General features: G+C 45.5%; 2 protein-coding genes across 3 annotated transcripts; both read left to right on the top strand.

The window, feature by feature from the left end:
* Nucleotides 1–3,520: 3,520 nt before the first annotated feature.
* On the top strand, nucleotides 3,521–5,057 carry LOC308172881 (E3 ubiquitin-protein ligase TRIM35-like). Of its 2 annotated transcripts, XM_080547836.1 has the most exons (4): nucleotides 3,521–4,065; nucleotides 4,222–4,317; nucleotides 4,537–4,659; nucleotides 4,829–5,057. In XM_080547836.1, exons 1-4 carry the CDS (start codon nucleotides 3,658–3,660, stop codon nucleotides 4,835–4,837), a joined length of 636 nt encoding a protein of 211 aa, XP_080403962.1. In that variant the 5' UTR covers nucleotides 3,521–3,657; the 3' UTR covers nucleotides 4,838–5,057. The 2 variants fall into 2 exon arrangements, with proteins under 2 accessions (XP_080403962.1, XP_080403961.1); XM_080547835.1 differs by lacking the exon at nucleotides 4,829–5,057 and having other exon boundaries at nucleotides 4,537–4,821.
* Nucleotides 5,058–9,922: 4,865 nt separating this feature from the next.
* On the top strand, nucleotides 9,923–11,667 carry LOC308172823 (kelch-like protein 10; the record flags this gene model as incomplete). The annotated part of the gene is made up of 4 exons (XM_080547771.1): nucleotides 9,923–10,243; nucleotides 10,358–10,951; nucleotides 11,068–11,217; nucleotides 11,305–11,667. The coding sequence occupies 4 exons, from the start codon at nucleotides 9,923–9,925 to the stop codon at nucleotides 11,665–11,667; spliced, it is 1,428 nt and encodes a 475-aa protein (XP_080403897.1).
* Between the last annotated feature and the right edge of the window lie 400 nt (nucleotides 11,668–12,067).

The following is a 12,067-nucleotide window of genomic DNA, read 5'->3' as shown; positions in this document are numbered from 1 at the left end:
GTGCGTTTATACTTTTTTTTCCACGTGTATACATGAACAAAAACAAATGCAAAAAAACAGGACAGACAACACAGTGCATTGGATAGTCATACATTTGCAAACGCATTTGTGTTTTGCAGGGTTGTGCAATATCAGACAGAACATTTGCAAAGAGCTAGGCTATTTCATACTTAACATCAAAGTATGAAATAAACAAAGCAAGAGGCAAAACATCTCTACTCTACTTGAAGTCAGTGGGTTAGAGTTGTATAGCTTGTATTAGTCAGACACCGACAGTATTTACGGTGTCTCAGAGTGCAGTATATTACAGTATTTACGGTGTCTCAGAGTGCGGTATATTACAGTACTTACGGTGTCTCAGAGTGCAGTATATTACAGTATTTACGGTGTCTCAGAGTGCAGTATATTACAGTATTGAATCACAGCAATGCACTTGATTCTATCGTGGCTGGCGAAAACAGCCCTTGCATCCCTCTTATAACCGATTATGCCCTGAAATCATCTCCCTTGTGTGATCACTACACCAGTGTATATTATTTCGTAAACATAAGCCTCAGTGTATTACGTTTTAAAAAACAATCCTGACTCTGAAAACTCTCTTACCTGATTATTGCCCCGCATTTACTTCCTGCACTTGTTTCTATGGCGACGCGTCTCCATGGCTTCCTCTTTCCAAACCGAGCGTCATCCAGACGTGACGTCATCAAGGCAAACGACTGGATGCTTCAGCAGATCTGTGATCGAAGTACAACTCGTGACATTACTAGAATTATAAGGTTCTATCTCCATTTTTGTCAAAATTTAGAGTTTTTTTACATAATCTGATCCATTAGGTGTTTATTAATGCCTGTGTGGTGTTATTTTTAAAAATGTTGACATTTTTGAGTTAGTAATTCATAAAATACAAAGGTTCCATCTCACAAAACATAATGGAATGTAAAAACGTTGACGCTCAATATCTCTGAACTACCCTAAACGGAGATAGAACCTTATAATTCTAAGCTCACGAACTTACAACTACACTGTGATTTATTAAATCCAATGTGGTTTATGTGTACATGACTTATTGGTATGAAACAGACAGGAAAGAATCAGGTGTCCTGTTCTCTCTCTCTCGACCAGGATATGCACTCTGCTGAGTCAGAGGGGATGTGTGTGTGTGTGTGTGTGTGTGTGTGTGTGTGTGTGTGTGTGTGTGAAACTCCAGGGAAAACTGGCATGTCTTCCCACAGCTGATCACTCTGTTTCTCATTCTTTTCTAAAAAACACTGCACTCGATGAGGACATTGTCATATTCACAACCAAGGCCAGATTACAAGTCCTTCCTACCAGACTCAACCTCTCTATTTGGTTTCCTTCCACTCAGGTTCCTCATTGCTTGCACCACACCACAGAACAGGTTACAGAAACACTATCACACATCTTGAATGGCTGTTATGTTTACAAAGGAATGTATATAGCACGTCATGGCCATGGTGCTAGACCACTGGACCACCCCAGGCCATGGTGCTAGACCACTGGACCACCCCAGGCCATGGTGATAGACAACTGGACCACCCCAGGCCATGGTGCTAGACCACTGGACCACCCCAGGCCATGGTGCTAGACCACTGGACCACCCCAGGCCATGGTGCTAGACAACTGGACCACCCCAGGCCATGGTGCTAGACCACTGGACCACCCCAGGCCATGGTGCTAGACCACTGGACCACCCCAGGCCATGGTGCTAGACCACTGGACCGTGCTAGACCACTGGACCACCCCAGACCATGGTGTAGACCACTGGACCAGCCCAGGCCACGGTACTGGTGCTAGACCACTGGACCACCCCTGGCCATGGTGCTAGACCACTGGATCACCCCAGGCCACGGTGCTAGACCACTGGACCACCCCAGGCCATGGTGCTAGACCACTGGACCACCCCAGGCCATGGTGCTAGACCACTGGACCCCCCCAGGCCATGGTGCTAGACCACTGGACCACCCCAGGCCATGGTGCTAGACCACTGGACCACCCCAGGCCATGGTGCTAGACCACTGGACCACCCCAGGCCATGGTGCTAGACCACTGGACCACCCCAGGCCATGGTGCTAGACCACTGGACCACCCCAGGCCATGGTGCTAGACTACTGGACCACCCCAGGCCACGGTACTGGTGCTAGACCACTGGACCACCCCAGGCCACGGTACTGGTGCTAGACCACTGGACCACCCCAGGCCATGGTGCTAGACCACTGGACCACCCCAGGCCACGGTACTGGTGCTAGACCACTGGACCACCCCAGGCCATGGTGCTAGACCACTGGACCACCCCAGGCCATGGTGCTAGACCACTGGACCACCCCAGGCCACGGTACTGGTGCTAGACCACTGGACCACCGCAGGCCATGGTGCTAGACCACTGGACCACCCCAGGCCACGGTACTGGTGCTAGACCACTGGACCACCCCAGGCCATGGTGCTAGACCAGTGTTTCTCAACCCTCTCCTCGGGGCGCCCCAGCCGCACCACATATTTGATCTGTTCCACCACCAGCTCACCTGATTCCACTAATCAAGTACAAAGCAATTATGGTTGATTAGCCCCGAGGAGAGGGTTGAGAAACACTGTGCTAGACCACTGGACCACCCCAGGCCACACGTGATTTCAGGAGGCTGTGGGAGAGGGGTGGAGACTGGGGGAGTTAGTTATGGCTCATTGCTCAACACCATGCAGTCGCCTAACACTGAACTATGACCTTACAGCTCTGTCCAATGAACTGCCTGTCACATGGTTTCATTGAAGCTAATCAATAATCGGTAATCAATGATAGCAAAGAGGGCCTTCCTGACAGGTTTCAGGTAGAACCCCAGGGGAGGCTGGGGGAGGTAGAACCCCAGGGGAGGCTGGGGGAGGTAGAACACCAGGGGAGGTAGAACACCAGGGGAGGCTGGGGGAGGTAGAACACCAGGGGAGGCTGGGGGAGGTAGAACACCAGGGGAGGCTGGGGGAGGTAGAACCCCAGGGGAGGCTGGGGGAGGCCTGGGGAGGCTGGAGGAGGTAGAACACCAGGGGAGGCTGGGGGAGGTAGAACACCAGGGGAGGCTGGGGGAGGTAGAACACCAGGGGAGGCTGGGGGAGGCCTGGGGAGGCTGGAGGAGGTAGAACACCAGGGGAGGCAGAACACCTGGGGAGGCTGGGGGAGGTAGAACACCAGGGGAGGCTGGGGGAGGTAGAACACCAGGGGAGGCTGGGTGGGGGAGGTAGAACACCAGGGGAGGCTGGGGGAGGTAGAACACCAGGGGAGGTAGAACACCAGGGGAGGCTGGGGGAGGTAGAACACCAGGGGAGGTAGAACACCAGGGGAGGCTGGGGGAGGTAGAACACCAGGGGAGGCAGAACACCAGGGGAGGCTGGGGGACACAGACCTGATGCCGCCCCCCCCCCCCCCACACACACACACACACAGACCACCTGACGAGGGCAAAGTGCAGCTCAGTGTTGTAATGTTCAGCTATATCAGCCTGACAACACAGCAGGGTAAAGAGCAGAAGACTAAACCATTACAAGACGACAACACCACGATCAAGCGTTTCTTCAAAAGCAGGAGAACTTTGTCTAAAGTTAAAGTCTTTAGAGGCTTTTGTGAAAAGAGGGACTGGCATCGCGTGAAAGAAAATGGCTTCTAAACCGTCTCTCCCAGTGGAGGATCTCTCCTGTCCTGTGTGCTGTGACATCTTTAAAGATCCCGTCCTCCTGTCATGTAGCCACAGCTGCTGTAAAGCCTGTCTGCGGGAATACTGGGAACACAAGGGATCTCGGGAGTGTCCAGTTTGTAGGAGACGATTTTCGACGAACCAGCCTCTTACCATTAACCTAGCTCTAAAGAACATGTGTGAGGCCTTCTTACAGCAGAGAAGTCAGAGAGCTGAGGCAGGGTCTGAGGTGCTGTGCGTTCTGCACGATGAGAAACTCAGGCTCTTCTGTCTGGAGGATCAACAGCTCATCTGTGTGGTGTGTCAGGCCTCAAAGAAACACAGATCTCATGACTGCGTCCCAGTAGACGAGGCTGCACAGGAGCATAAGGTAAACATGAATGTAATACATAAATCAATAAACAAGCATGACGATTTGAAATGATGTGATCGATAACTCATCCCTTTTGTGAAAGCACAGTGGCACTGTAATCAGATACTGTCATTAGTCCAGAAATGTCCTCAGTGAAGTTTTGTCTCAATCCAGGTGGAACTCCAGACAGCTCTGAAACCCTTACAGGAGAAGCTGGAGGTCTTTAACAAAGTTAAACAAACCTGTGATAAGACATCAAAGCACATTAAGGTACTGTGTAATCATATAAAGTGTTGTGGTCAATGATGATGTTTTCTTGTTTTACTCATGAGTCATGAGTAAACTCAAAATTCTATGTGTAGAGCATACATTTCCTCTACAGTTTTAACTGTGGTAATGGGTAAAACCACAGTAGGTAATGTAGGATGTTAGTGCACAAACAACAAACAATGGTGATATAATGGGATACATTCTTCTTGCTGTCTCCAGAGCCAGGCCCGGCACACAGAGAGACAGATTAAGGAGGGGTTTGAGAAACTTCACCAGTTTCTACGAGATGAAGAGAGAGTCAGGATCTCTGCACTGAGGGAGGAAGAGGAGCAGAAGAGTCAGGTGATGAAGAGGAAGATTGAGGGGCTGAGCAGACATAATTTATCACTGTGATGTTAATGACTTAATTAACTAATCTGGAAGAAGATTTGAATACTTATAAAGTTATACCAGATTCCTACTGTGTACTGGAAAAAAGGCACATCGAATAATCTCTGTCTTTGTTTTGAAGCTCCTGTGATCCTGGACCCCAACACTGCACATCCCTGTTTCTCTCTAAGGGTTCGAGTTATGTGGGAGCCAATGGGAGCATAGAGATGGTCTGAGGCTCTCTGAGCTCCCATGAAGGCAGTAAAATCAAAAATCTGTGGGGGTCGCTAATAATACATTACCACAACTATTATTTGATCAAAATGTCAATGTAATGAATATTATTTAATTTATATTATAAATATTGTAAAATAAACACGTTTTCCAAAAGAACTACGCGCACCATTAATCTCCTGTGAATGACAGTATGCCTTTGACTGCCTGCACTTCACCACCAAGACACCATGGGGCGCAGTAGAATATTGTGCAACAGCAAAAGGTTGATTAATCAGCTGTGCGGTAAACCGTTGGAACACACAGTGCACAGCTGATTAATCAATTAAACCAATAGAGTGAGACACCAGTTGCCTTTCAGGAAGTAGTGAGATCGTGCACCTAGCCTATTATTGAGAAGCAAACATTCATTCATTAGCTATACAGGAGTATATACATACAGTAGTAGCTACCATGCCGCCCAAAAAAAGGCCACTGCTGCCGACCGGGTCATCAAGCCTAGAAAATTTCGGGTTTTTATCAAAGACAAATTTGACCCTCTCCCGTTCATCCAATCTTGGATAAAGAAAGGACATCGGACGTCAGCATCATGGGTTCCAGGACCGCGACCGCAGCCTACTGAAAACAGACCACTTTGGTCTATCTTGTCTCCGTAAAGGTAAGGTGGCTTTTTCTTTTTACTAACCTAGTGTACTAACCTAATGTATTTTTCGCTCCTTCTGTATAGCAAAAATAACACAATTATTGGCCGAGATACATGTGTGACTATCGCTTTTATAGCTGTTGTTTCATGTGGGGCTGTTGATGTGGTGAAATGAGTAGCCTGCAGCTGTAGCATCAGGATATGTTGGGATTTGAGGATGAGGATGATGTTTCGGTACTGGTACCGTTTTTAAAGTATCGATTTGTCACCGGTATCGAATAAAACCCAAACTGTACCCAACCCTAACTATATGTTTACATGCCAACTAATTAGCTAATTCATTTCTGTCATTTAGAGCTGAGGGGAGCAACAGAGAGACGGACAACAGGACAGCAACAGAGAGACAGACAACAGGACAGTAACAGAGAGACAACGGGAGAGGAGAGCAATAGAGACAGAACTGAATGCACTGAACTTTTTTTTTATTCTTTGCATTATTAACACTGTTGTGTTATTGTGTTATTAAAGTGTTTAAGTGTTTTATGGTAAAGCATTATGAGTGGTGTGTGTGTGCAGGGTGCTCGTGAGTTGTATATTTTGGGGAGGGGGGAGGCTTGTGTATGGGGGCGGGGGGTCCTCACACAAAGGAGTAGCCTAGGGCCACTGACCACCTTAATCCGCTACTGCCTATAGCTAATTAAAACTTGTTTAAGTTTAAGTCCCATCGCTGTGTGGGCATGATTCGCGCGTGCATGAGAACATTTCGCACTGTTATTTTGGAGACCCCCACAGAGTTCAGCTTATAACTCGAACCCTGACTATCTGATGATCTGACCAGTGTGAGTTTCCCAAAGACATGGCCGCAGACGCAGCTTCCTGACAACCCAGAACGGTTCATGACGTATCCATATGTTGTGGGTTCTGAGGGGTTCATCTCAGGACAGCACAGCTGGGAGGTGGAGCTGGGGGACCATACTTTCTGGAACCTGGGTGTGGCTAGTCAGTTGACAGAAAGGGGGAGGTACAATCTGCATCGCCAGAGTATGGATTCTGGGCTATAACACAGAGGGATGGCGACTATAGAGATGGAAGGGGTAACAGCATCACCCTGAAGAGACCCCAGAGGATCAGAGTACAGCTGGACTACAACCAGGGGAAGGTGTCCTTCTACGACCCTGAAGACATGACACTCATGCTCACTCATAAAGACACCTTCACTGAGAGACTGTTCCCTTACTTCTCTATTGGACCAGCTGGTGATGCTAAACACCCGGAATTACTGATCTGCCCATCAGAGGTGTACCTGACTGTGATGTCATCTTAGAGAGGAGTGTTAGTAAAACATGAGCCACATTGTATGCTCTCTCCTGTCGTTTTGAATTACTGAGATTGATTCTTTGATTTGTATTTTATTGCGTTTGATGATTGTGGACATTTTCACTATCTTTACTTTCTTACAACAGTGTCTATTGTTTATTCTGTTTATTGTCAGTTAAAAAAACGTTCACTGATGTCGAGCAACAATAATTTTTCGGACACAGGAATTCTGACACAGGTGTTGTGCTGTTGGCTAAGTAATCAAGGGATGTGGTTTGAACCGGATATAAAACTGCATTCACCTGTCACCGCTGTACACCTGAAGAAGGTCTATGAACGACCGAAAGCTTGAGAAAGCTTCTTTTCATTCCGTTGTGAGACTCTTCAACTGCAGCGCCTCAGCTAAGTCTGGTTACAGATGGACCTCAGCTCAGTCTGGTTACAGATGGACCGCAGGATTTGAACTCACAACCTTCCGATCACCAATCCAAATCACTATTCACTCCACTATCCCCTTGACATGTAAGGATACACATCTGAATGACATTTCGGCATGTGTGGGACATGGCTGTTTGACAATTGAAGCAGATACTATATAAATGGTCCACATGTCATAACAGGGCCAACAGTGTTGGGACGTGCTCGTGGAACAGGGAAAGAGTGCAAAAACAAGGCTATACTACTGGACAGAGATGTGCTTATGTGAACAATAAAATATGTATTGCTTGTGAACATGAAAAGGCAATGTTTTTTGTCATGTACGTGTATCTATCTGGCTAGTCTATGAGTTGCAATTATGAATGTAATGTCATGTCATAGATATTACAATCTATAATTACAATATATATATATATTGCTTCTTGATGTTTTTTGTACTACTTGCTTTTTAATTATTATTATTATTATTATTATTATTATTATTATGTTGTTGTCTGTATGCATGAACAACCACAGCAAATTCCTTGTATGTGAAAACTACTTGGCGAATAAAGTCATTCTGATTCTGAATATATATTTTTTTATCAGTATGTATCAGATGAGCACCTGGACACCATTATCTCTGATATCCAGCAAATGTTTCCCAACTGTGGATACAAGATGATACGAGGACATCTTCAAGGGAGAGGCATCAGGGTTCAGAGTATGTCGTCTGATTCAGAGTTTGGCAAACCTACAGCTATCTTGGCACCAAAGGTTTTATCACATGAATACATTTGCCGTCAAGAAAGTTTAAATCATGTTTACATCCAATGTACAATAATTGGAAAAGGTCTATGGTGAAAATGAGTCCACAGCAGGATCCGTATATCATGCTTGAACGCTTGTGAACCCTGTTGGAATTTCCACACATTTTAGACTCTTATTTGATCTTCATAATTACCTACGGGCATGTTTACTAGGTTTAAATGTATTTGGCTAAGGTGTATGTAAACTTCCAACTTCAACTGTACGTGTAGCTAGTCTAGTGTTTGTCTTAGCCCCTCGATGGTTTACACATTGCTGCTAAATAAGGCTGGCCAGGATTGTGTGTGTAAAGTGTTTTCACTTTATTTAGATAAAGTATGAGGTCTTTATTTGTGTGTTTACAGTGTGGTTATGTTGCTCATCAGGGCCTAGAACACTCAGTTCTATGACAGGGTGACTAGTACCACCCATTGCAATAACACATACATATGTTACGGTACATGTGGGAAAACTAGGGTTAGGGTTAGGTGCTAGGGTGCTAGGGTTAAGGTTAGGGTTAGGGGTAGGGGTAGGGTTAGGGTTAGGATTAGGGTTAGACATGCCAGCATGTACCAAGTGGACGTAGCACCTAACCCTAACCCTAGTTTTCCCACATGTACCATATTCCCACATGTACCGTAACACATACACTGAACAATTATACAAGATATCGAAGTGAGGATGTGGTAATGGTCTATTTTTTGGTCAATCATCAGTTCATCATGTGTTGAATATAAACAAATAGCTGTTGTTAATTTTCCTATGACAATGAATGCATATCAATTATTATTATTTGTTTCTATTAGCTCCGAACCTACAGAAGTTACTTTTATAGATATTGTTTGCAGATGTTTGGTGTTTACTTTGTTGATCTATTTATTTATGTATGTATGTGTTGACATATTCATTGTTTGTGTAGGTTTTGTTCTGTGTTTTAAAAAAAAAAAAAAAATATTGTATGCAGGTTGTCCCACTGAGACCAAAGTTTATTTTTCCAAGAGAACCCTGCTTACAAAATGAATCAAAAGTACATTCAAATTTACAACAAGTACCCACATTATGTTTTATATAATGAGTTATTTGATAAATGACAGATATACTTACATTGCATTATTATGAATCTGCTTACCATCAATAGGCACATTTGGACAAATGCCATTTCTTTCTTCTTCCCATTCCCCTCCACTAGAGGGAGGTATATATTCATTTTACAAGTGTTTTCCAGTCCAAGAAGATGCCATTATTTGGACCTTTCTCCTCACAGTATAGATTAGAAGATATATTATATATGAATCACATCAGGGTCTTGAGATGGTGTATTTACTTATTGGTTGCTGAATTCATGCTACTGAAATACTAAACAGGTAAAGGTTAGAAATAACATCCCACTGTTTATATTTACTACACACCTGCTTTAAGTGGTGATGCACTGAATGTAAAACAGCTCTGTTTATTTATGTTTTTGTTGTTTATTAAAAACACATTTTTACCTGAGTAGAGTAATACTATATTGACACTTTGCATGTTTACTTTTGGTACTGAATTAGTGAATAAACATACTGTACTGTAGGGGAATAGCATTGCTCAGGTGGATGATGTATTGTACAAGTGTGTGGTTTTCATGACTGCTTAATTTCGTGAGCTTAGAATGATAAGGTTCTATCTCCGTTTAGGGCAGTTCAGAGATATTATCTCATTATTATACTATTATTATATTATACTATTATACTCATTATTGAGTATGCCTACACATGCTCCGTACCTGTCACTGACGAGAATGTGGAGCAGCTTCTGGTGGCTGCAGACCAGTTCTCTGTCATGGGCATTGTGCGAGCCTGCTGTGACTACCTAGAGGCCCAGTTGTGCCTAGAGAACTGCATTGGCATCTGTAAGTTTGCAGACTTCTACTCCTGCCCTGAGCTCAGGCGCAGGTCCTCTCTCTTCATCCTGCATCACTTTGAGGAGATGGTGCGTAGCTCCGAGGAGTTCCTAGAACTCTCGCTGTGGCAGTTTTGTGACATCATTGAGAAGGATGACTTGAACGTGAAACAGGAAGATGTAGTGTTTGAGGCCATCCTGCGCTGGATTGGCCATTTTCCTCAAGACCGCAAAGCCCAGATGTCGGTGCTGTTGCCTAAGGTGACTGAGAGTCGGACAACACACGTAACACGTAAATGTTTGATGCATTTCATAAAGGTGTATCGGCTGCCGACTGCATTCTGTGTCCATATCTGTCTGTGTCTGTTTGCTTAGGTACGCATAGCCTCGATGACAGCACACTACTTGTGGAACAATGTGGAGAATAATCCACTGGTGAGAGACAATGATGACTGCAAGCGCATCATCATCAACGCACTGAAGGCTGACTTTGGCAACCCTCTGACCCGCTCTCGCCTGCCCTATGCCATCTTACTGGCCCTCGGTGGTTGGAGTGGTGGCAGCCCCACCAATCGCATTGAGACATATGATGCACGGGCTAAGGCTAACCGTTGGGTCAATGTGACTCAAGATGAGGAGAGCGCACTGGCCTGCCAGTGCTACGGTGCTGCCTACCTCAATGGTTTTGTGTACTGCGTGCTAGGCTTTGACCACGTTGACTACTTCAACAGTGTGCGTAAGTTCAACCCAGTCACACACACTTGGCACCAAGTGGCACCCATGCACTCACGGCGCTGCTACGTCAGTGTGGCTGTGCTGGGTGGCTGCATCTACGCCATGGGCGGCTTTGATGGCCATGTGCCTGTCAACACTGTTGAGCGCTATGAGCCTGAGACCAACCAGTGGACACTCATCTCACCCATGCATGAGCAGAGAAGTGATGCCAGTGCCACCACACTTTTTGGAAAGGTAAGTGGAACAGAGGAATAGGTAAGACTAACTGTACCTGGAACACAACTTGATATTGTACAATGAATCTATTAAAAAGCCAGGATGGATGAATTTACGAGTTGCCTTAAATCTAGGTATACATATGTGGTGGTTTCAATGGGAATGAGCACCTGTTCACAGCAGAGTGCTTCAACCCTGAGACCAACCAATGGACTCTGATCGCACCCATGAGAAGCCGACGCAGTGGGGTGGGGGTCATCGCCTATGGGGAGCAGGTCTATGCGGTGAGACCTACATAAAAATACACAATAAATCTATGCTCAAGTTCTGATATTCTGTTATTGACCCACATTTCTCCTATCCTCTCTTAGGTGGGCGGCTTTGATGGAGACAACCGTCTGCGAACCGCAGAGTGCTACAATCCCCAGACCAACACCTGGCGCGCAGTTCCCACCATGTTCGTCCCAAGGAGCAACTTTGGCATCGAGGTGGTGGATGATCTTCTGTTTGTGGTGGGCGGCTTCAATGGCTTCACCTTAAATGTGGAGTTCTACGATGAGAAGACAGATGAGGGGTATGACGCACGAGACATGGGCATCGTCCGCAGTGCCGTTAGCTGCTGTGTGGTGCACGGACTGCCCAATATGCACGAGTATGCTGCCCCGCGAGATACCCTGCAGAACCCCCGGGAGGAGCTCAAACTGTCCACCTCCAGACGCATCCTTACTGTCTGACACCATATCTACCCACCATTACCCCCCATCCCTACAGTCTGAAAGCATTTTGAGTTGGAGGGGGGAGAGCACTCACAGAGGAGTGAGATCAGGATGAGAGTGGATTGAGGAGCTGAAGAAGGCAAGTAAGAAGAAGGGAGGGATGAGAGAAAATGGGGATTTGGGTTGACAAAAAAACAAAAGCAAGCATGGACATTTGAAGAACTATTTGTATTTTACTGTTAGTGGAAAAGCGATTATTGATATTTTCCTGAAGTACACACTCATCTTAGTATTATTTTTGATTATTTATGAATTTATTTATTTGATAATTTGTTTAGATTTTTGTATCCTGAAAGTTACTGGACTTAAGTTTTGGGTACTGTAGTCAAACATTGCACTTACAACATGAATCTCCACA

This window comes from Nansenia antarctica (genome assembly GCF_963989245.1).
Source record: "Nansenia antarctica genome assembly, chromosome: 17".
Taxonomy (NCBI): domain Eukaryota; kingdom Metazoa; phylum Chordata; class Actinopteri; order Argentiniformes; family Microstomatidae; genus Nansenia; species Nansenia antarctica.
This window is presented reverse-complemented; position numbering and strand designations above follow the sequence as displayed.